The 26,316-nt window shown below is 38.0% G+C and overlaps 1 protein-coding gene across 1 annotated transcript in view; it reads right to left on the reverse strand.

Moving 5' to 3' along the window:
• Positions 1–26,316, reverse strand: part of SYCP2L (synaptonemal complex protein 2 like) — a 112,941-nt gene that overhangs the window by 38,004 nt on the left and 48,621 nt on the right. The window contains exon 20 of the mRNA XM_053904911.1: positions 148–196. Within this exon, the coding sequence (XP_053760886.1) occupies positions 148–196 (49 nt within the window). The remainder of the gene's footprint in view (positions 1–147; positions 197–26,316) is intronic.

Raw genomic sequence — 26,316 nt, forward strand, 5'->3', positions numbered from 1 at the left:
AGTGAAATAATTTTTTTATAATAAGTCTCAGATCAATTTAATGAGAGATAATAAAGGACCAGGGCGGGGACACATTTTGAAGAAGACTTGCAAATAACTGAAATTTTGAAAGTAACTGCCTTAAGACAAGTAAAGTTACTCCATTACCGACATCCTTGTTTCTGGCTTTCTCTCCCCGTCGGAAGCAGAATCTGCCCTAAAACAAAATAGGTCAGATGAACAGAACTGTATCAACACTGCCTTCTCCCTCCCTTCACTGCCCAGCCCAGACATTTTTCCCCCCTTTCTGTGCCCTTTGTCTGATTGTGAGCCCAGTGCGTGGGAGGTACCCCCCACCCCCAATCCTGCAGACGGACTTCTTATCTTATAACCCATTTCTATAGATTCTCTACCAGACAACAACTGGTTCTTTAAAGCAAAGGAATCTTTGTTGGACTCTTCTCTGCCGGGCATACAGAGAACTGGGAAGGCCAAGTTAAAACCAGCAGGGAAGCAGGGAGGTGTGGCAATGCTGCAGAATGGCATTTCCTGCCTGGCTCTTCCTTAGAATCAACAAGGAAGCTTAACAAGAAAGCTCTTCCCAATAATTAGTGAATACTGAGCAATTTCTCATATACCTGCTGGCCATTTATGGTCTTCGGAGAAGTGTCTATTCAAGTCCTTTGCCCGCTTTTTAAATTGGGCTGATTTTATGGCTATTGAGTTGTAGGAGTTCCTTAGGTATTTTGGTAATTAACTCCTTATTGGATATATGCTATGATTTAAAAAAAACAACCACACCCAAAAGATAACAAGTGTTGGTGAAAATGCGGAGAAATTGGAACACTCACAAATTGTTTGTAGGAGTGTAAAATGGTATAGCCACCATGGAAAACAATATAGAAATTCCTCAAAAAATTAAAAGTAGAACTAACGTATGATCCAGCAATTGTATTTCTGGGTATACACCCAAAAGAATTAAAATCAAGAGCTTGACGAGATACTGGCAATCCAATATTCATTTACGTATTACTTACAATAGTCAAGTTATGGAGACAATATGGATAAAATGTGGTGTTATATACGTTACTTACAGACAGACACACACGAATACTATTCAGCATTAAAGGAAAATCCTGAAATATGTAACAACATGGATAAACTTGGAAGGCATTTTGATAAAACAAACCAGCCGCAAAAGGACAAATAGAGCATGCTTCTACTTCTAGAATATCTAAAGTGATATCTACATATCTGATATTTTAGATATCCGATATCTAAAATAGTCAAACGATAGAAACAATAGAGAGGTTATTGAAAGGAGCTGGAGAGAGAAATATGGAGTTACTTTTCAATAGGTATAATGTTGTGTAAGACGCAGGATAAGTTTTAGAGATCCATTGTTTCACACTGTGCCTACGGTTAACAATACCGTGCTCTGCACTTAAAAATGTGTCAAGATGGTAGAACTCACGCTAAGTGTTTTTGTCATAATGAAAACCAAAATCAAAGACAAACGAAAAAGCTAACGCACCATATTTCTGGGTAACCATTGATCCACTTTCTGCCTCTATAAATTAGTTTGCATTTTCTAGTATCTTATATGAATGGAATCATACAACGTGTAGTCTTTTTTGTCTGGCTTCTTTCATTTGGCATGATTACTTGGAGATTATTCAGTTGTGTGTATCAACTTTTTATTTCTTTTTATTTCTGAGTAGTAGTCCATCGTATGGATATACTAAAATCTGTTTATGCACCCATCTGTTGATGGGCATTTGGGTTGTTTCCAGTTCAGGATAATTACAAATAAAGCTGCTCTAAACACTCATTTGTGTGGACATATGCTGTTCCTTCTCTTGGGTAGACGGCTAGGAGTGGAGAAGCGAGACTGTGAGACACGTACATATTTAACATTTTAAAAAACTACCAGCAGTGTATAAAGTCCCAGTTGTTCTTCATCCTCACCAACACTTGGTATAGTCTGTATTTCTCATTTTAATCACTGTACTACATGTGTGCTAGTATCTCATAATTTTCATCTAGATTTCCCTAATAGCTAATGACATTGAACAAGTACTTACCTATCTGTAGATCTTCCTTACTGAAGTGGCTGTTCAAATCTTTTGCCTATATTTTTACCGGGTTGTAGTTTTGTTATTGAATTTTGAGAGTACTTAACATATTTTGGGTACAAGTCCTTTAATAAGTACAGGTTTTACCAATTTTTTCTGCAAGTGTGTATCCGCTCCCTTCATTCTCCTAAATTTTTTTTTGAAAGTTTTAAATTTTGATTAAGTTCAATTTATCAATTTGTTTTTTTATGGCCTGCACTTTGGTGTTATATCTAAAAAATCTTTGCCTAATGGAAGGTCACAAAGATGTTTTCTTATGCTTTCTTTCAGTTAGGTTTTTACATTTGGATTTATGATTGATTTTGTTATTTGTGTGTGTGTGTGTGTGTGTGTGTGTGTGTGTGTGTGTGTGTGTGTTGGAATGTAAAGACAAAATACCATCGATCTTGTTGCATATACAGAGAGTCAATGGTTCTAGCACCATTTGTTGGAAAAAGTGATTTCTCCACTGAATTGTCTTTGCATTTTTGTCACATGGCAGTTGTCCATATAGGCATAGGAAGACTTCCCGCTCTGTTCCACTTATCTATCTACCTTTATGGCAACAACATACTCTCTTGATTACTGTTAGCTTTATACAAAGTCTTGAAATACATAATATATTAGTCACTTTGTATTTCTTTTTGAAATTTGTTCTGGGAGTTACAGGTTCTTTAAATTCCCATCTGAAATCTAAAAATACCTTGCCAATTTCTAAAAACAAAAACACAAATCTCTGCTGGGATTTGAACTGGGTTTGTATGAAACCTATTAGAGATCAATTTGAGAAAAATTGGCATCTTATCAACATTCAGGCTGCCATCCCATGAGGAGAGAGAGTTATCTCTCTCCATTTATTCAGATCTTCCTTAATAGCTCTTAGCAATACCTTGTACTCTTCAGTGTAAAAGTCTTGCAAATCTTTTGCCAAATTAATCCTTATCTATGTCATTTTTAATACTATTGTAAATGGTGATGCTAAAAAATTTGATTGTTGCTAGCATACAGAAAGAAACTTGATTTTGTATATCAATCTTGTATGCTTCAATTTTGTTACATTTACTTATTAGTCCTTTAATAATTAATTTCCACCGGGGGCTCACTCCTTGGGTGGCTCAGTCGGTTAAGCATCTGACTTCGGCTCAGGTCAGGATTTCATGATTTGTGAGTTTGAGTGCCATGTCTGGCTCTGTGCTCACAGCTTCGAGCCTGGAGCCTGGTTCAGATCCTGTGTCTCCCTCGCTCTTTGCCCCTCCCCCACTTGTGCTATGTCTGTCTCTGTCTTTCAAAAATAATAATCAACATAAAAAAAAATAATTTCCACAAAGTTGCAGGATACAAAATGAATACAGAGACGTCAGTTGTGTTTCTATACACCAATAAAGAACAATCTGCAAAGGAAATTAAGAAAATAATTCCATTTACAACAGCATCAAAAACAAATTATTTAGGCATAGACTCAAGGAGATGAAAAATGGAAAGATATCCCATGTTCATGGATTAGAATACAATATCATTAAGATGCCAACACTATGCAAAGCATTCTACAAATTCAATACGATCCTTATAGAAATCCTAATTTTTTCAGAAAGAAGGGAACCCATCCTAATTGTCATATGATATCCCAAAGAACTCAGAAATGCAAAAAAAAAAAAAAAAAAGTCTTGGAAAACAAGAACAAAACTGAATACGTCACACTCCCTGATTTCAAAACTTACTACAAAATGACAGTCACAACACTGCGGTGCTGCCACGCAGACAGACATACAGACCAATAATAGAAGGGAGTGCACAGAAAAAAAACTTTCGCACATATGGCCAAATGATTTTTTGACAAAGATACCAAAACTATTCAACGGGGGAAAGAATAATTTCTTCAACAAATGGTGTTGAGAAGCCTAGAAATTCACATTCAAAAGAATGAAGCTGGACCTTCTACAAATACAAAAAGAAACTCAAAATAGATCCAAGACTGAAACATAATCATTGAAACAATAAACCTCCTAACAGAGAAAAACTTAAATGACGTTGGACCTTGCCGGCAACGATTTCTTAAGTATGACACCAATAACATAGCCAACAAAAGAAAAAAATACATTGGACTTTATCAAATTAAAACCTTCTGTGCACCAAGATATATAATCAACGAAGTGAAAAAACAGCCCATAGAGTGGAATATTTTCAGATCACATATTTGATACAGTTAACATCTAAAATATGCAAAGAACTCCTACAACTCAACAATAAATAAGCAAATTTAATTACTTGGCCATTTCTCCAAGTAACATATGCAAGTGGCCAATAAGCACATGAAAAGAGTCTCAACATCAGTAATTATAAAAGCAATTCAAACCCCCAGAAAGATACTGTCTTACGTGCATTAGCACGACTATTATCAAAAACAACGGTGTTGGCAAGGAGGTGGAGAAATTTACACCCTTGTGCACTGTTAGTAGGAATATAAAATGATGCAGTTGTTCCGGAGAATCTCAAAAAATTAAAATTAGACTGTTTTACATAAATTCCACTTCTGGATACATGCAAAAGAATTGAAGGTAGGAATTCAAACAGGTATTCAAACACCCATGTTCATAGCAGCATTATTCACAATAGCTAAAAGGTGGAAGCCACCCAAGTGTCCACTGAAGGATAAATGGATAAGCAAAATGTGGTATGTATGTATATTCAATCTTCAAAAGAAAGGAAATTGTTGTAACAAAAGTTACAACATGAATGGATCTTGAAAACATTATGCTAAGTGAAATAAGCCAGACACAAAAGGACAAATTTATATGGTATACCTATGCTAGTCAAATTCAGACTAGGGGGTGGGGGAGGGGGAAATTGGGAGCTATAGTTTAATGGTACAGAGTTATATTACAAAAAGAAAAAAAAAAACAGACCAATATTCCTGATGAACATAGATTCAAAAATCCTCAAAAAAAATATCAGCAAACTGAATTCAGTAACACATGAAAAGGATCGTTCACCACAATCAAGTGGTATTTATTTCAGGGATGCAAGGATAGTACAATAGCCACAAATCAATCAGCGTGATACACACATTAACAAAATGAAGGATAAAATATGATGATCTCAAAAGATGCAGAAAAAAACATTTGACAAAATTCTACATCCATTTGTAATAAAAACTCTCAACATAAGTTTAAAGAGAACATACCTCAACGTAATAAAACCACATATGACAAACCCACAGCTAATATCCTACTCCACGGTGAAAGGCCGAAAGCTTTTACTCTAAGATCAGCGACAATAAGGATGCCTACTATCATCACTTTTACTCAACATGTACTGGAAGGCCTAGCTGCAGCAGACAAGAAATAAACACAAATTCATGAGGAAGAAGGAAAACTGTCACTATCTGGGGCACCTGGGTGGCTCAGTTGGTTGAGCATCCGACTTCAGCTCAGGTCATGATCTCACAGCTCGTGAGTTCAAGCCCCGTGTCAGACTCTGTGCTGACAGCTCAGAGCCTGGAGCCTGCTTCAGAATCTGTGCCTCCCTCTCTCTCTCTCTGCCCCAACCCACTCACATTCTCTGTCTCTCTCAAAAATAAATAAAACATTAAAAAAAAAAAAACCTATCACTATTTGCAGATGGCATAATAACTGCATATAGAAACCATAAAGACTCCACAAAAAACTATTAGAATAAATGAATTCAGTAAAGTTGCAGATACAAAGTGTACAGAAATCTGTTGCATTTTTATACACTAATAATGAACTACCAGGGAAGTTAATAAAACAACCCATATAAAATTACACCAAAAAAAAACACCTAAAAAATAAATTTAACCAAAGTAGTGCAAGATCTATACTCTGAGAACTGTAGAATGTTAATGAAAGCTAATGAAAATGATATAAATAAATGGAAAGATATACTGTGCTCATGAATTGGAATAATACTGTTAAAATGTCCATGCTATCCAAAGCAATCTACAGATTCAATACAACCTCCATCAAAATACCAGAGTATTTTTAACTGGAATAATTTGTATGGAACCACAAAAGACCCCCAATATCCAAAGCAACCTTGAGAAAAAAAGAAGGAAAATGGCAGTATCCCAGTCCCAAATTTCAAATTATATTACAAAGCTTTAGTAATCAAAACAGTATGGTACTGGCCCAGATACAGATACACAGATCAATAGAACAGACAGTCCAGAAATAAACCCACAGTTACATGGTCAAGTAATCTACAGCAAAGGAGTAAAGAACATACTATGGGGAAAAGACAATCTCTTCAATACGTGGTGTTGAGAAAAATGGACAGGTACATGCAAAAGAATGAAACTGGACCACTTTCTTACACCATACAAAAAAATAAACTCAAGTGGAACAAAGGCCTAAACAGAAGAACTGCAACCATAAAACTCCTAGAAGGAAATAGGCAGTAAACTCATGGACATCAGCTATAACAATATTTTTCTTGGTCTTCTCAGGCAAGGGCGACAAAAGCCAAAAACAAACCATTGGGACTACACCAAAATAAAAAGCTTTTGCACAGCAAGGGAAACCATCGACAAAAGGAAAAGACAACCTACTTAATGAAAGAAGATATATGTAACTGACTTATCGGGTAAGGAGTTAATAACCAAAATATATGAAGCACTGATATAAGTCAACACCAAAAAGACAAGTACTTCTAAAATGCGTGGAGGACCTGAATAGACCTCTTTCCAAAGATGACATAAAGGTGACCAACAGACACATGCAAAGATGCCACTAATCAGGGAAATGCAAATCAAAACCACAGCGAGAGATCACCTCACACCTGTTGGAAATGCTAGTATCAAACAAGAAATAGCAAGTGTTGGTGAGGATGTAGAGAAAAGGTAGGAATGTAAATTGGTGCAGCCATTATGGAAAACAGTATGCCGTTTCCTCAAAATTAAAAATAGAAATACCGTACAACCCAGCAATTCGACTTCCAGGTATTTACCTGAATAAAACAAAGACATAATTTGAAAGACACATGTGCCCTGTGTTTATTGCAGCACTATTTTCAATAGCGAAGATATGGAAGCAACCTTAGTGTCCGCTGACAGATTAAAAAAATAAGGAAGATATGGTACACTATGCAATGGAATATTACTCAGCCATAAAACGATTACATCTTCCCATTTGTGATGGATGGAACTCGAGGGTATTCTGCTAAGTGAAAGAAGTCAGAGAAAGAGAAATACTATGTGATTTATATAACATATCCAATTTATATGTAAACATATATAATTGTTGAATCACTAGGATGTACAACTGAAATTAATACTGCATGTCAACTATACAAAAAATGGGTAAAGAGTTTGTTTTGCAAGATAAAGAGTTCTATGGATTGACTAGTGGGGATGGTTGTACAAAGTACATGTACTTAATGCTACTGAACTATACACTAAAAATTATCTCAACCATTTCTTTGTTCTGCATATTCGAAACTTTTTTGAATTTTATGTTAAAACATATTAGTTCACACGAGGACACCTGGGCTGCTTCCATCATTTGGCTATTGTAAATAACTTCCATAAACATACGGGTGCATATATAACTTTGAATTAGTGTTTTTGTGTTTTTGGAAAATACCAGGTGGGTGATTGCTCAATCATAGGATAGTTTTATTTGTAACATTCATCCATTCATCTGTTGATGAACACTTGGTTTCCATATCCTGGCTATTGTAAATAGTGGTACAATAATCATACGGGTGCATATATCTTTTCAAATTAGTGTTTTTGTTTTCTTCAGGTAAATAACCAGTAATGGGATTACTGGACCATATAGTATTTCAGTTTCAATTTTTTGGAGGAAACTTTATACCGTTTTCCACAACAGCTGTACCAATTAGCATTCCCACGAACAATGCAAGAGGTTCCCTTTTTCTCCACATCCTCAACACCACCTGCTGTTTGTGTTTTTGATTTCAGCCATTATGACAGGTATGAGGTAATATCTCATTTTGGTTTTGATTTGCATTTTTCTGATGAATGATGTTGAGCATATTTTCATGTGTCTGTTGGCCATCCAGAGGTCTTCTTTGGAGGAATGTCTGTTCATGGCACCTGCCCATTTTTAAATGGGATTGTTTCTTGGGTGTTGAAGTTTATCAGTTCTTTATATATTTTGGATACTAACCCTTTATTGGATACGTTATTTGCAAATATCTTCTCCCATTCTGTAGGCTATCATTTGGTTTCATTGAACATTTCACCACACACTAACTTTATCTTGCAGTAGTCCCAATGGTTTATTTTTACTCCATAGTTCTCTTGCCTCTAGAGGCAACAAACAGAAATTTTCCTATGGCTAATGTCATATTGCTATCTGTGTTCTCTTCTAGATGTTTTTGGTTTCAGGTCTCACATTTAGGTCTTGAATTTATTTTTAACTTATTTTTGTGTATGGTGAAAGAAAGTGGTCCAGTTTCATGCTTATGCAAGTGGCTGTCCAGTTTTCCCAACACTATTTGTTGAAGAGACTGTCTTCTTCCCACTGTATATCCATTTCTCTTTTGTCAAAGATTGAATGACCACATAATTGTGGGTTTATTTATGGGTTTTGTTCTATTCCATTGATCTGAGTCAATTTTTATGCCAACACCATACTGTTTTTATCACTGCTGTTTTGTAATATAACCTGAAGTCTGAAATCGTGATACCTCCAGTTTTGTTATGTTTTAAGATTGCTTTGGATATTCACTATCTTTTATGGTTTCATACAAATTATAGAATTGTTTTAGCTCCATTAAAAATGACATGGGCATTTTAATTGGGATTGCATTAAGTGTATAGATTGCTTTGGGTAGTATAGACATTTTTAACAATATTTGTCCTTCTAACCCATGTGCATGGAATGTCTTTCCATTTCTTGGCATCAACTTGAAATTTTTTACAAGTGTTTTATAGTTTTCAGAGTACAGGTTTTTCACCTCTTTGGTTAAGTTTATTCCTGCCTATTTTAGTGTTTTTGGTGTAGTTGTCAATGGAGTTGTTTTCTTAATTTCACTTTCTCCTGCTTCATTATTACTGTAAAAGAATGCAACAGATCTCTGTATATTGACTTTACATTTATCAGCTCTAGTAGTTTTTGGTGGAAACTACAGGGTTTTCTATATCTAGTATCATTTATTTTTTCATCATTATAAATGTATTTTTTGTTTTATTTATTTTTAAATTTATATCCAAGTTAGTTAGCATATAGAATAAACGTACTTTTCAATAGGGGATGGGGATTAAAGAGTACACCTATTTCCCCCATCTCCTCTCTGGTAACCATCAGTTTGGGGAGTTGGCTAGGAAGATAGTAGAGTAGGAAGACCTTAAGTTTATCTTGTCCCGTGGATACAAGGGGACAAGAACCATGTCAGAATAAACCCCCAAAACAACTCCAAGACTGACAAAACAAACTACACAACTAAAGGTAGGGAAGAGGCCACATCAAAGGTAGGAAAGGCAAAGACAAGTTCTGGGAGTAAAATCGACAGTGGCCATCTGCAGCAGGAATAGGACCAATGTTGCAGAGAAGGGCAGAAAACAGACTTCGGCACTGGGCAGCCCACAAATAGGGAGGACAGATCTCTGTAACATTTGCCTTTGAAAGTAAGAAGCTGAATTTATAAGTTTGTAAAATCAGCCAGACTTAAAGCCTGGAATTTTAAAAATTGGCAAGCTTGGATCTGGGGGAGCCCAGATGACATTAGAGAGACAGCATTAAAGAGACAACAGGAGGAAAAGCCTGTGTATATACAGCTAGAACTAGGAATATGAATAATGTTGGGGGCAGGTGGGAGGGTGATTTGCTCATTTCAGGGAGCAGCCTGGAGGGATCATGAGGGTACCCTTCCAACAACAAGGGAGCTGGCAGATGCTATTTCCCTCCCTCATGCCCCAGCATAAACAATGGTCACCTAAGTGGCCCTGGCACTCCTTATTTAACTTGCTTGCACCAAACCACAATATCCCATACTCCCAACCCCACATACTTCAGTGCATCAGCCCTTCCGAGTCACTCTGGTCTCAGCCCCATCACGACAGACCCCTTTCCCCAGAAGACCAGCACAAACACCGCCAATACCACATCTCCTGACTCCCACATTTTGTGGGAATTCAGTTCCAGTAGCGGCATGGGTGGGTCTCATTTTGCAAGCAGACCACCAAACACCTTGCTGGCCCACATTAGGGCAGCAGAGATCTGCAGAGATCTGGACTGAAGGTAAAAGAGGCCAAGATTCAATAGCAGAGCATATGCAAAACAAATAAGAGACACTCCATGAAGTCCCAGTCCCTGGGGAACAAGGGACACTGTAGTACAGGGCACTACAGAACAGAACCTCCTAAGAACAAGAGAAGTAGCTGACTTTTCTAACACATAGAAATAGACACAGAGTCAGACGAAATGAGAGAAACATCTCCCAAGTGAAAGAATAGGACCAAAACCAAGAGACCAAAGCAAAACAGACAGAAGTAATATGCCTGATAGAGAATTTAATGTAATGATCATAAAGATACTCACAGGACTTGAGAGTGGAGAACATCAGTAAGACCCTTAACACAGAGACTAAAAAGAACCAAACAGAGATGAACAACTCAATAAATGAAATTTGAAAAATATACTTGATGGAATAAATAACAGTCTAGATGCAGCAGAAAATGAATTAATGACCTGAAAGACAGAATAGAAAGTCTAAGCTGAATGAAAAACAACTATGCAAAATGAGAATAGACTTAGGGAACTCTGACTCCATCAAACATAGTAACATTCATATTATAGCAATCCCAGAAGAGAGAAAAGGGGGCAGAAATTTGAAGAGATCATGTCTGAAAACTTCCCTAATCAAGGAAAGGAAACAGATATCCAGATCCAGGAGGTACAGAGATTCCATCCTAAGTTCAACCCAAGATCTCTCCCAAAAATTCAATCACCTAAAATTCACAACAAGATGCATATTAATTAAAGTGACCAAAAGTAGCTATAAAGAAAAAACTTAAAGCAGCAAGAGAGAATCAGGGTAGAGACAAAGAGGAGTTAAGATGGTGGAGAATTAGGGGGACCCTGGGCTATCCTTGTCCCTCAAACACAGCTGTATTGAGGTCAGATTACTTGGGACACCCAGGAAATAGATTTGTGGAGTGGCAGAAGGATCTCCACAGTTCGAGGGAGATACCTTGGCAGGAGCGAGGTATGTGATGTGAATTGGGCGAAAGAAAATGGCACAGCCATGGAGGGGAGGGAATCCTTTCTATGGAAAGATAAAAGGGAGAGCAAGTGAAGGAGGCATTGAGAAAGTGTGGTATATGGTTACCACAGGAGGAAAACCTCTCTGGACCATGGACTGGGGAACAAGAAGTGCTAATGTCCTAGTTCATTTTTGCAAACATCTTTTGGAGATCAAACTCTGAGGTTTCAGAAGTGCATAACTCTCCAGAGTGGCGCCATGGTGCGTGTTTGTAAGGAGGGAGCTGGCCATGGAGTGCATAGCGTGGTATAGAGAACTCTGGGGCACACTGGGAGAGAAGAGTCCCCTTCCTGGAGTACCTTTGGGAGACTGTTTATTGCCTCCCCAAAGACAGAAGACCCTGCAGGTGTCAGCCAAAGGCCTTTCATCAGCAGCATGGAGAGGCTCCACTCAGGAGAGGAATGGATCCATGCCACGTCCTTTAAAACTTTGGGTTTTGAATCCCCGATGTGTGCCAAAGAGGAAGTACAGGATCGTTGTGATGCAGGGCAAGCTGACTGCCCTTGCTATTCTGGGAGAGCTACCAGAACAGTGGGGGTTGAGAGCCCTGGTCTAGGGATGAGAGAGTGGGGTGGCACCATTTTCCTTCTCAAAACCAAAAAGGTGGTACTTCAGGGAGGAGCACAGTGGACCCCAGCGGAGGCAGGATCCACTTACATCAAACCCTGCCCCTCCATGTCTGGCAACTGCTTATTTACGGGGGCGAGATGGACACTGAGCCAACAGAGCCAGCCTCCTCTTCAGACTAGCACAGTGAGCATCCCTAGGCACCAACAGACAGCTGTTTCTTTTTTCCTCATTTTTTTTCTTTTGCAATCAGGCTCATAGTTTGATTTGTTTTTTGTCATCTTTTTTTTTTTTTTCTTGGACCGGGCTTTTTTATTCTTTTCTTTTTCCTTCTTATCTCTTTTTTTCCCTTTCTTTTCCTTGAAATCAGCCTTAAAGTTTTTTGATTCCCTTTTTGTTGTTGTTCCCTTTCCTTCTCTCTTTTTATGGGATTAGGTCTCCCCACCTCACCACCATTTTTTCCCCAGGGTTATTTCAATAAATAAAAGTACACTTAATTAAAAGTCCAAACACCCTACCAATGCAAACAAGGAGAAACTCTGCAGAGGACTGACCAGTGGGATAGAGCAGCCAAAACCCAACAGCAGAGTGCACGCAACATACACCAGAAACACTTCCTGGAGTGCTAGGCCCTGAACAGCGTATAACCCCTTTCTAATAGAGTAGTACTCTCAGGTGCAGGACACATAACAAGCTTTTAAAACACAAAAGACATAAGCTTAGCCAAAGTGACAAGATAGAAGAATTCTCCCCCAAAGAAAGGTCAAGAAATCATAGCCAAGGACTTACTGTTAGAAGTTAGAACAACAGTCATAAGACTAATAACTGGGCTTGAGTAGAGCATAGAAGCCACCAGAGAAACCTCTTCTACAGAGATCAAAGATGTAAGGACTAGTTAGGATGAATTTTAAAAAAAGCTATGGCTGAGATGTAAAACAAACTAGATACAGTGACAACGAGGATGGAAGAAGAAGAGAGAATAGTTGAAATAGAAGATAAAACTATGGAAAATAATAAAGCTGGAAAAAAAAAGAGGGAAAGAAGTTACTAGATCATGAGGGGAGACTTACAGAACCAAGGGATTCCACGAAATGAAACAGTATCTGTATCATAAGAGTCCCAGAAGAAAAGCCAGAAAGAGGGGTAGAAGTTTTATTTGAACAAATTATAGCTGAGAACTTCCCTAATCTGGGGAAGGAAGCAGGCATTCAAGTCCAAGAGGCACAGAGAACAGCCTTCAAATCAACGGACCAGGTCAACACCACAACATAGCATAGTGAAACTTGCAAAATCTAAGGATAGAGAATTCTGAAAGCAGCTAAGGACAAAAGGTCCTTAACCTACAAGGCTAGACACACAAGGGTAGTAGCAGACCTGTACACTGAAACTTGACAGGTCAGAAGGGAGTGGCAGGAAATATTCAGTGTGAACAGGAAAAATGTGCGGCCAAGAATCCTTACCCAGCAAGACTGTCATTCAGAATAATAAAGGCTTTCCCAGAGAGACAAAACCTAAAGGAGTTTGTAAACACTAAACCAGCCCTGCAAGATCCTAAGGGGGACTCTGAGTGGAAAGCAGAAAAGACTACAAAGGACCAGAAAACATCACCACAAACATGAGATCTACAGACAACACAATGGCACTAAATTCATACTTCTAATCACTCTGAATGCAAATGGACTAAATGCCCCAGTCAAAAGACATAGGGTAGCAGAATGGATTAAAAAAACAAGATCCATCTACATGCTGGCTACAAGAGACTATTTTAGACCTGAGGACACCTGCAGATTGAAAGTGAGGGGATGGAGAACCATGTATCATGTTAATCGATGTCAAAAGAAAGCTGGAGTAGCCATACTTACATCAGACAAACTAGATTTTAAAACGAAGATTGTAACAAGAGATAAAGAAGGGCATCATATCATAATTAAGAAGTCTATTCATCAAGCAGAGCTAACAATTGTAAATAGTACTCCCAACTTGGTTTATATATTTGGGTGCTTCCAATTAATCACAAACAAACTGATTGATAAAGATACCATAATTGTAGGAGACTTTAATACTGTACTTACAACAATGGACAGATCATCTTAGCAGAAATTAATAAGGAAACAATGGCTCTGATGACACATTGAACCAGATAGACTTGACTGAAATATTCAGAACATTTCATCTTAAAGCAGCAAGAATACCTATTTTTCTCATGTGCACTGAGAAAATTCTCCAGAATACATCACATATTGGGTCACAAATCATCCCTCAACAGGTACAAGAAGACTGAGATCATACCATGCAGGTTTTCAGACCACAATGCTATGAAACTTGAAATCAGCCACAAGAAAAAAATTTGGAAAGCCCTCAAAGATATGGAGGTTAAAGAACATCCTACTAAAGAATGAGTGGGTTAACCAGGAATTTAAAGAAATTAAAAAATACATGGAAGCAAATGAAAATGAAAACATGACAGTCCAAAACCTTTAGGATGCAGCAAAGGCAGTCCTAAGAGGAAAATACATGGCAATTCAGGCCTATCTCAAGAAGCAAAAAGGTCCCAAACTATACAACCTAACCTTATACCTAAAAGGGCAGCAAATAAAGTCCAAAGCCAGCAGAATAAAGGAAATAAAGATTAGAGTAGAAATAAATGATACAGAATAAAAAAAAAAAAAAAGGTCAGTGGAACAGATGAACTAAGAGCAGGTTCTTTGAGAGAGTAAACAAAATTGATAACCCCCTAGGCTAGACTTCTCAAAAAGAGACAGGACCTAAATAGATAAAATCACAAACGAAAGCAGAGAGATCACAACCAAAACCACAGAAATGCCAACAATTATAAGACAATACTATGAAAAATTATATGCCAATAAACTGGACAACCTGGCATGGACGAATTCCTAGACACTCACATACTACCAGAACTCAACCAGGAAGAACTAGAAAATTTGAACAGGCCCATAACCAGCAAAGAAATTGAATCGGTTATCAAAAGTCTCCCCCAACAATTAAGAGTCCTGGGCCAGATGGCTTCCCAAGGGAATTCTACCAGACATTTAAAGAAGAGACCTATTCTTCTCAAATTGCTACAAAAAATACAAATAGAAGGATAGTTTCCAAACTCATTCTATGAAGCCAGCATTACCTTGATTCCAAAAATCAGAAAAAGACCTCACTAGAAAGAATTACAGGCCAATATCCCTGATGAACCTGGATGCAAAAATTCTCAACAAGATAGTAGCAAATCGAATTCAACAGTACATTAAAAGAATTACTCACCATAATCAAGTGGGATTCATTCTTGGTCTGCAGGGCTGGTTCAGTGTTTGCAAATCAATCAGCATGATACACCATATTAATAGAAGAAAGGATAAGAACCATAGGATCCTGTCGATGCAGAGAAAGCACTTGACAAAATGCAGCATCCTTTCTTGAGAAAAACCCTCAAGAAAGTAGGGATAGAAGGAATATAACTTAACATCATAAAAACCAATATGAAAACAGTTAACATCCTCCTCAATGGAGAAAAACTGAGAGCTTTCCCCTCAAGATCAGGAACGTGACAGGGAGGTCTACTCTCACCACTGTTGTTCAATATAGGACTGCAAGTCCTAGCCTCAGCAATCAGACAACAAAAAGAAATAAAAGGCATCCACACTGGCAAGAAAGAAATCAAACTTCCACTCTTTGCAAATGAGACGATACTCTACATGGAAAACCTAAAAGACTCCACCCAAAAACTGCTAGAGCTGACACATGAATTCCACAGTCACAGGATATAAAATCACTGTATAGAAACTGGTTGATCTCTATACACCAATAACAAAGCAACAGAAAGACATATCAAGGAGTCAATCCCATTTACAATTGCACCAAAAACATAAGATACCTAGGAATAAACCTAACCAAAGAGGTAAAAGACCTTTGTGCTCAAAACTATAGAAAGCTTATGAAAGAAACTGAAGAAGATACAAAGAAATGGAAAAATATTCTGTGCTCATGGATTGAAAGAACAAATATTGTTAAAATGTCAATACTTCCCAAAGCAATCTACACATTCAGTGCCATCCCTGTTGAAGTAATACCAGCATTCTCCACAGAGCTAGAACAAACAATCCAAAAATTTGTATTCAGGGAAAGACCTGAACAGCCAAAGTAATGTTGAAAAAGAAGACCAAAACCTGAAGGCATCACAATTCCAGACTTTAAGCTGTATTGCAAAGCTATCGTTATCAAGATAGTATGGTATTGACATTGAAACAGACACACAGATCAATGAAATAGAGAACCCAGAAATGGACCCACAAATATATGGCCAACTAATCTTTGACAAAGCAGGAATGAGTATCTAATGTAGAAGACGACAGTTCCTTTAACATTGGTTCTGGGAGAACTGGACAACGACATGAAGAATGAAACTGGCCCACTTTCTTATTCCATACATAACAATAAATTCAAAATGGATGTGAGACAGGAAACCATCAAAATCCTACAGGAAAAAACAGTCAACAACATCTTTGACCTCAGCCACAGCAACTTCTTACTTGACAGGTCTCTGGAGGCAAGGAAAATAAAAGCAAAATGAACTATGGGGACCTCAAGATAAAAAGCTCTGCACAGCAAAGGAAACAATCAACAAAACTAAAAGGCAACTGATGGAATGGGAGAAGAATATTTGCAAATGACATATCAGATAAAGGGTTAGTATCCAAAAATCTATAAACAACTTACCAAACTCAACACCGAAAAAAACAAATAATCCAGTGAAGAAATGGGCAGAAGACATCAAAGGCTGCTTTTCCAAAGAAGACCTCCAGATGGCTAACAGACACATGAAAAGATGTTCAACATCACTCTTCATCAGGGAAATACAAATCAAAATCACAATGAAATACCACCTCACACCTGTCAGAAAGGCTAAAATTAATAACTCAGGAAACAACAGATGTTGGCAAGGATGTGGAGAGGGGGGAACACTTTTGCTCTGTTGGTGGGACTGCAAACTGGTGTAGCTACTCTGGAAAACAGTGTGGAGGTTCCTCAAAAAATTAAAAATAGAACTACCCTATGACCCAGGAACTGCGCTACTAGGTATTTATCCAAAGGATACAAAAATGCTGATTCGAAAGGGTACGTGCACCCCAGTGTTTATAGCAACACTATCAGCAATAGCCAAATTATTGAAAGAGCCCAAATGTCCACCAACTGATGAATGGACAAAGAAGATGTGGTATGTATGTATGTATGTATGTATGTATGTATGTGTACACACACACACACACACACACACACACACACACACACAGGAATACTACTTGGTGATGAAAAAGAATGAAATCTTGCCATTTGCAACAATATGGATGGAACTAGAAGGTATTATGCTAAGTGAAATAAGCCAGTCAAAGAAAGAGATGTCATATGATTTCACTCATATGTGGAATTTGAGAAACTCAACAGATGAACACAGAGGAAGGGGAAAAAAATAAGATAAAGGAAAAAAAAAACAGGAAAAGGAAAAAACAGAGGGAGGCAAACCTTAAGAGGCAAACCATCTCTTATGTGTCATATGTAAGAGATGAATCACTGGGTTCTATTCCTGAAGCCAAGACTACACTGTATGTTAACTAGCTTGAAATTAAATTTAAAAAACAAACAGTAAAAAAAATCACAATAAATTAAAAATTCATATGTAAGCTGTATGATATAGGCTAACATGTAGAATTGGAGACCTTGAAGGACAGGAAAAAGCGAATAAGACTAAATCTTTCAAGAAGTAATGGCTAAAATTTCCTACATTTAATAAAAAAAAAAAAAAAAAACCTATAAGCCAACATATCCAAGAAGCTCAACAACCCCTAAGCTCAAGAAACATGAAAACAAAAACAAAAAACTACACCAAGTCATGTCACAATGAAATTGTTTAAAATTATTAATAAGGAGAAAATCTGAAAAGCACTATCAGGGAAAAACATCACCTTACACATAAGGGAATAAATAAGAATTATAACGGACTTCTCATCAGAAACAATCAAGTGAGAAAACAATGCAGCAGCATCTTTAAATTATTGGAATAAAAAACTCAGCCTAGAATTCTATATCCAGCGAAAATATCTTTCAAAAACAAAGTTGAAGCAGACTTTCTCAGACATGTAAAAATTGTAAGAATTCATCAGCAACAGACCTGCACAAAAATATTGAAAATCTTTAAAGGGAAATAATAACAGATCAAAATTTCTACTTGTACAAAGGAATGAAGAGCAGAACTAGTTAGTATGTGGCAAAACATAAATTCTTTTAAAGTTTTTACAAATTATAACAATTAGGAATAATAATAAAATTAGAAGTTTATAGCCTATGTAGAAGTAAATTGCATGATAAAAGTAGCAAAAACTCAAGTCATGTTTAAGGACTGATGTGTAAAGCAATATAATATTCCCTGAAGATTGAGGATGGTAAGTTAAATGTGTATATAGATCATAAACTATTAAAAACCACCAAAGTTATACCAAATAAACTGACAAAGGAGATAAAATGGAGTCATTGAACATACTCCATTTATCTAAAACACATCAGGAAAAGTGGAACAAAAAACAGACATGACAAATAGAAAACAAATAGCAAGGTAATAGAATACAAATACAACCATATAATCATATGAAATGTAAATGGTTTATCCCAATTAAAGAACAGACTGTCATACTGAGATAAATAGCAAAGCACAACGAAATCCTGCCTGTAATAAACCTCCCTTAAATATACAGACCCAAAGAGGTTTAAAGCACAATGATAGGAAAAGACTTGCCATACTTACACTAATAAAAAGAAAGCATACTAACATCATACTAAATAGTTTTCAGAACAAAGAATATTGCCAGAGGTAATTCTGACATATTTGGCCAACTAATATCTGAAATGGGGGCCGAGAACACTCAATGAGGAAACAGTCTCTTCAATAAGTGATGCAGGGAAACTGGATAACCACATGCAAAAGAATTAAATTGGACCCCTTTCTTCCAATACTCAAATATTAATTCAAATGGATTAAAGACTTAAATGTAAGACTTGAGACCACATGTCTCCTAGAAAAAAAAAAAAAACACACAGGAAGAAAGCTTCTTGACATTGGTCTTTGCAACAATTTTTTGTATGGAACACCAAAAGCAACAAAAGCAAATATTTAAAAACTGGGACTACATCAAACTAAAAGGCTTCTGCACTGCAAAAGAAACACAAAATAAAAAATGCGGTTTACAGAAAGGAAGGAAGTATTTGCAAATCCTGTTCTGGTAAGGAGCTGATATCCAAAATATATGAAGAACTCCTACAACTCAATAACAGAAAAAAACAAGCAACCTCATTTAAAAATAAGGCAGGGGAGGGGCGCCTGGGTGGCGCAGTCGGTTAAGCGTCCGACTTCAGCCAGGTCACGATCTCGCGGTCCGTGAGTTCGAGCCCCGCGTCAGGCTCTGGGCTGATGGCTCGGAGCCTGGAGCCTGTTTCCGATTCTGTGTCTCCCTCTCTCTCTGCCCCTCCCCCGTTCATGCTCTGTCTCTCTCTGTCCCAAAAATAAATTAAAAATGTTGAAAAAAAAATTAAAAAAAAAAATAATAATAAGGCAGGGGATTTGAGGAGAAATTTTTCCAGAGAAGATATTCAAGTGGCGAATATGTATATGCAAAGGTGCTCAACGCCACTACTCAGGGAAAGAAAAATCAAAACCACAATGAGGTATTACCTCGCACCTGTTAGAACTCCTATCAAAAAGACAAGAGAGTACAAGTGTTGGTGAGGATGCGGAAGAAAGAAAACCCTGGTGCCCTATTAGTGGAAATGTAAACTGATACAGCCACTATGGAAGACTGAACAGCTAGTATGGAGGTTTCCCAAAAAATTAAAAATAGAACTACCATACGATCCAACAATTCCACTTCTGGATCTATATCCAAAGGAAATAAAATCACTGCGGAAGGGATATCTGCATCCTCGTGTGCATTATAGTGTTATTGACAATAACTAAGATATGGAAACAACCTGCCTTTTGACAGATGAACAGATAAAGATGTGGGACACTATTCAGCCATAAAAATGTAAATCCTGCTATTTGCAATGACACAGAGGGACTTTGAAGACATGCTAAGTGAAATAAGTCAAAGAAAGACAAATACTATAGTATGTTATTTATATATGGAATAAAAAAAAATCAACTTAAAATTGCAACACTAATGCCCATTTATAGAGGAGGAAAAATGTGGTATCGCTCAACTGGAGTATCACTCAACCATAAAAAAATAAAACCTTGCCATTTACAACATCATGGATGAACCTAGAGGGTATACGGCTAAGTGAAGGAAGCCAGAGAAAGACAAATACTGTATGATTGCAACTCGTAGGTTGAATTTAATAAAGGAAACAAAAAAACAGACTCTTAAATATAAAGAGCTGGTTGTTGCCTGAGGGGAGATGGGGAGGAGGAGGAGTGAAAAAGATAAAGGGGGTTCAGCGTATGGTTATCTTGATGAGCACTAAGAAATGTACAGAATTGTTGAATCATTATACAGTACTCCCGAACCTACCCTAACCCTGTGTATTAATTATACTTGAATGAAAACAAAAGTAAATAAAAACGCACTCAAACCCAGAGAAAACAAAGACCAGTTTTGTGGTCACCAGAGGTGGAAGTTGGGAGGGTGGGCGTGGTCAAAAGTGGAGGAAAGTGGTCCAAAGTTATCAACTTCCAGTTAGAAGATAAATACCGGGGTTGTAATTTACATGATGGCTATGGTTAATGCTGCTGCATGGCATGTTTGAAAGTTTCTAAGGGTAGACCATAGAAGTTCTCATCACAAGGAAAAGGCAGTTATAATTTTACGAGGAGCTGGATGTTAAATAAAATTCTATCAGGTGGATTATGAAAAATATTAAGTTGGTTTAGTAAGGTAGCAGGATCTAAGATTGATATATACAAATCAACTGTGTTTCTATAGGATAGGCAACCAAAAATTGAAATTTTAAAAGAACATAAAAGAGTATGGAAAACTTATATATTTTTCTAAATTTACCCCTGATTTATAGGTTTAAGACTATAAAACATTACTGAGCAAAATTTTAAAAGTCCTACATAGGGGCGCCTGGGTGTCTCAGTCGGGTAAGCGTCCGACTTCAGCTCAGGTCACGATCTCGCAGCCTGAGTTCGAGCCCCGCGTCGGGCCCTGTGCTGACAGCTCAGAGCCTGGACTCTGCTTCAGATTCTGCGTCTCCCTCTCTCTGCCCCTCTCATGCTCTGTCTCTCTCACTCTCAAAATTGAGTAAATGTTAAAAAAATTTTTTTTTAAATGGAAAGTCCTACATCAATGAAGACATACATCAGGTTTGAGACCATGAAAACAGTCTTACAATGTCAATTCTCCCCAAATTGATCTACAAATTTAATACAATCCCAGTCAAAATCTATAAGACTGTTTTTGTAAAACTGATAAAATTTATACGGAAATGAAAGGGACTAAGTATAGTCAAAACAACTTAAAGTTGGAAGACTAACACTACCTCATTTCAAAATGAGATATAGTTAAGATAGTAAAGCTACAGTAATTCGGATGATATGTAAAGTCTGATCAATAGATCAATGTTACAGAATATAGGCATCACTTGCTTCATTGCACTTGGATTTACTCCCTTTCACAGATACTCTGGGCTTTTGTTGTTTTTACAAATTTAAAGTTTGGGGCAACCCTGTAATCAAGCAAGTCTCTCAGCACCATTCTTCCAATGGTATTTGCTCTTTTAGGTCTTTGTGTAACATTTTGGTAATTCTTGCGATATCTCTAACTTTTTCATTGTATTTGTTATTGGTGATCTGTGAGCTTTGAGGTTACTATCATGATTGTTTTCGGGCACCACAACCCGTGCCACAACCATCCACTTCCACATCTCTCTTCAGGCCACCCTGAGACACAACAATATTGAAATTAGGCCAACTAATAACCCTACAATGGCTTCTAAGTGTTCAAGTAAAAGAAAGAGTTGTAGGTCTTCCACTTTAAATCAAAAGCTATAAATGATTAGGGGTGCCTCGGTGGCTCAGTCAGTTACATGTCCGACTCTTGATTTAGGCTCAGGTCATGATCTCATGGTTTGTGAGACTGAGTCCCTCATGGGACTCTGCACTGACAGTGCAGAGGGTGCTTGGGATTCTCTCTCCCCCTCTCTCTCGGCTCCTCTCCCACTCATATGCAGAGGCACACTTTCTCTCCCTCAAAGCTTTAAAAAGCTATAAATGATTAAACTTTCTCAGGAAGCCATGTTGAAAGCGCTAGGCCTCTTGCAGCAGTCAGCCAAATTGTGAAGGCAAAGGAAAAGTCGTAAATTAGAAGTGCTATTCCAGTGATCAGTGATTTAAAAAGATAAAAATAAAAAAAAACAATAAAGCAAAACAGCCTAATTACTTATCTAGAGAAAGTTTTAGTGCTCTGGATAGAAGATCAAGCCAGTCAGAACCTTCCCTTCAGCCTTCCCTGAAGGCTAAGAGGTGAGGAAGCTGCAGGAGAAAAGCTGGAATCTATCAGAAGTTGGTTCATGAGGTTTAAGGAAAGAAACCATCTCCCTAACATAAAAGTGTAAGGTTAGGCAGCAAGTGCTGAGACAGAGGCTGCAGCAAGATCCAGAAGATCTAGCTAAGGTAATTACTGAAGGTGGCTACACTAAACAGATTTTCAGGGCAGACAAAACAGACTTCAATTGGAAGAAGATGCCATCTAGGACTTTCATAGCTAGAGAAGTCAATGCCTGGATTCAAAGGACAGGTTGGGTCTCTGGTTAGGGAGTAATGTAGCTGCTGACTTTAACTTAAAGGCAATGCCCATTTACCATTCCCAAATCCCAAAGCCCTTAAGAATTGTGCTAGATCTACTCTGTATGTGCTCTATAAATGGAACAACAAAGCCTGGATGAGAGCACATCTGTTCACAACATGGCTCACTGAAAATTTTAAGCTCACCACTGAGAACTGCTACTCAGAAGAAAAGATTCCTTTCAAAAGATTTAATACTCACTGGCAATGTACTTGGTCACCCAAGAGCTCTGGTGGACATATACGAGATGTATGTTATTTCATGCCTGTTAACGACATCTATCCTGCAGCCCATGGATCAAGTCGTCATTCAAGTTTCAAGCCTTATTTAAGAATATATGGGGAGCCTGGGTGGCTCAGTGGGTTGAGCGTCCCACTTCGGCTCAGGTCATGATCTCACAGTTCGTGAGTTCGAGCCCCGCATCGGGCTCTGTGCTGACAGCTAGGAGCCTGGAGTCTGCTTTGCATTCTGTGTCTCTCTCTGCTCCTTCCCTGCTCACATGTTGTCTCTCTCTCGAATGAATGAATGAATGAATGAATGAATGTATTTCATAAGGTTATTGCTGCCACGGACAGGGATTTCTCTGATGGACCTCGGAAGCCAGCTGAAAACCTTCTAGAAAGGATTCACCATTCTAGATGCCAGTAAGAATATTCATGATTCATAGGAAGAGGTTAAAATATCAACATGAACAGGATTTGGGGAGAAGTTGATTCCAACCCTCACGGATGACTTTGAAGGGGGTCAAGATTCCAGTGGAGAAGTAACTGCAGGTGGGGTGGAAACAGCAAGAGAACTAGAAGTGGAGCCTCAAGATGCACTGAATTGCTGCAACCTCATGATCAAACTTGGACAGACAAGGTGTTGATCTTCGTGGATGAGGAAAGAAAGTGGTTTCTTGGGATGGAATCTATTCATGGTGAAGAGGTTGTGACGATGGTTATGGTGGCAGCAAAAGATTTAGAACATTTCATATACTTAGTTGATAGAGCAGCAGCAGGGTTGGAGAAGATGGGCTCCAATTTGGAGGGAAGTTCACTGTGGGTAAAATGCTATGAAAGAGCATCTTCTACTACAGAGAAATTGCTCATAAAACGAAGTATCAATTAACGTGGGAAACGTCACCGTTGCTTATTTGAAGACACTGCCACAGCCACCCCCCTTTCAGCAGCCACCAACATGGAGGCAAGAGCCTTTCCCAGCAAAATAACTCCCTGAAAGCTCAGAGAGCATATTTTTTAGGAATAACGTTGTAAATTAAGATATATACAGTGTTTGTCCAGACATGATGCTATTGCACCCTTTATAGTTTAATGTAATCATAACCTCCGTATACATCAGGAAACCAAAAATTCATTTGACTTGCTTTATTGCAACATTCACTTTATTGTGGCGATCTGGAACTGAACGTGCAACACGCGTGCTGGTGCACAGTCTAGAAAGAGCTACACATATATGTTTTTTTTAATTCCTTCAAAGTTTCCAGGAAAATTCAACAGAAGTAGTAATTGTTTCAATAAATGATCTGGAATAACTGGACAGCCATATGAAAGAAAGGAGAAGGCAGGGAAGGAAAAGGAGAAAGAAATTTCAACCCTTACTTCACACAATATATAAAAATTAACAGAAAATGGTTCATAACTGAAATAAGATCTAAAACTGTAAAACTCCTAGAAGAAAATGTAGGGAAACATATGACTGAGCATGACTTGCCTACGATTGTTTAAGCAGGTCACAAAAATAGCATGAAGTATAAAAGAAAAAAAATCAATTGGGCTTAATAAAAATTAAGAACTTTTTCTCTTGGGGTGCCTGGGTGGCTCCATCGGTTAAGCATCCAACTTCAGCTCAGGTCATGATCTCACAGTCCATGAGTTCAAGCCCCGCGTTGGGCTCTGTGCTGACAGCTCAGAGCCTGGAGCCTGCTTCTGATTCTGTGTCTCCCTCTCTTTCTGCCCTTCCCCCATTCATGCTCTCTCTCTGTCTCAAAAATAAATAAACATTAAAAAAATTAAAAGAACTTTTTCTCTTTAAAGACACTGTTCTATTCAAGCCAAAACTTTCTAGGGATACGCCCTTGAGTCATTCTGGTGTCCTCCTGTCCTCCTTTAGCAAATGGAGGTAAAAATAATACATTCCTTTAGGGATATTCCTTAGGGTGAAGACTAACCTATGGAAGTGAATGCCTTTAGTAAATGCATTTAGCATTTAGTCTAAAATCTAAGCTGTATTAGCTATGTACCAGCAGGCCTGAAATAAATATGCATGGAAATTTCAAAAAGACATTAAACACAAAACATAGTTGATCGAGGACTTATGACTTGCATGTAGAATATACAAAGAACACTTAAAATTTTTTTAAGTTTACTCATTCTGAGAGAGAGAAAGAGAGAGAGCAAGTGAGCGAGTGAGCAGGGAAGGGGTGCAGAGAAGGGGAGAGAGAATCCCAAGCAGGCTCCGCACTGTCAATACAGAGCTCAACATGGGGCTTGGAGCCACAAACTGGAGCTCCAACCCACAAACCATGAGATCATGACCTAAGCCAAAGTTGAGTCCAACACTTGAAATGACTGAGCCACCCAGGCACCCCTATAAAGAAAACTTTCCAGTCAAGAAAGCAAATGACCCATTTTTAATAGTATAGAATTTAAAGATTTATTACCCAAGAAGATACAGAAAGATGGATAATAAACCCATGAACGGATGTTCGACACCAATAGTCATTACAGAAATGCAAATCAGAACCACAATGAAATACTATTACACTCCCACTGGAATGGCTAAGATTAAAAAGATTAACATTACTGGGACACCTGGGTGGCTCAAGGTTAAGCATGTGACTCTTCATTTCGGGTCAAGTCATGATCTCACAGTTCATGGGTTCAAGCCCTGCATTGGGCTCCACGCTGTCAGCTTGGGATTCTCTCTCTCCCTTTCTCTCTGCCCCTCCCCCACTTACACATGTGCTCTCAGAATATATAACTAAAAAAAAAGACTAACATGACCAAGTACTAGCAAGAATGTGAGCAATTAGAACTCTCAAAGACCTTTGGGAGTGTTCAATAGTTTAACCACATTAGAAAAACTGTTTTGGCAGCTTTTTAAAAGTTAAATGTACACCAACCATGATCTAGTCATTCCATTCCTATGTATTTACTCCAGAGAAAATATATATCCATACAAAGACTTATCTATGATCCCAAGTGCTTTACTTATAACACAAAACTGGAAACTCAAATGGCCATCAACAGGCGACTGGATGAACGCATCGTGGTATATCCGTGAAGGAACTAGGACTTGGCAACATGAAAACGAACTATTGATACACACAATGTGGATAAATCTCAAAATAATTATGCTGAATGAGAGAAGCTGGGAGAAAAGAGTGCGTACTTTTTTAAATATTTATTTTTTGAGAGAGAGCAAATGTCACCGGGGGAGGCACAGAGAGAAGGGGACAGAGGATCCAAAGCAGGCTCAGTGCTGACAGCAGAGAGCCCGATGTGGGGCACGAACTTACAAACTATGAGATCATGACCTGAACCAAACAAAGTCAGACACTCAACCAC

The sequence above is a fragment of the Panthera pardus genome, unplaced genomic scaffold (genome assembly GCF_024362965.1).
Source record: "Panthera pardus isolate Hobbes unplaced genomic scaffold, ASM2436296v1 HiC_scaffold_17, whole genome shotgun sequence".
In the NCBI taxonomy this organism is placed as follows: Eukaryota; Metazoa; Chordata; class Mammalia; order Carnivora; family Felidae; genus Panthera; species Panthera pardus.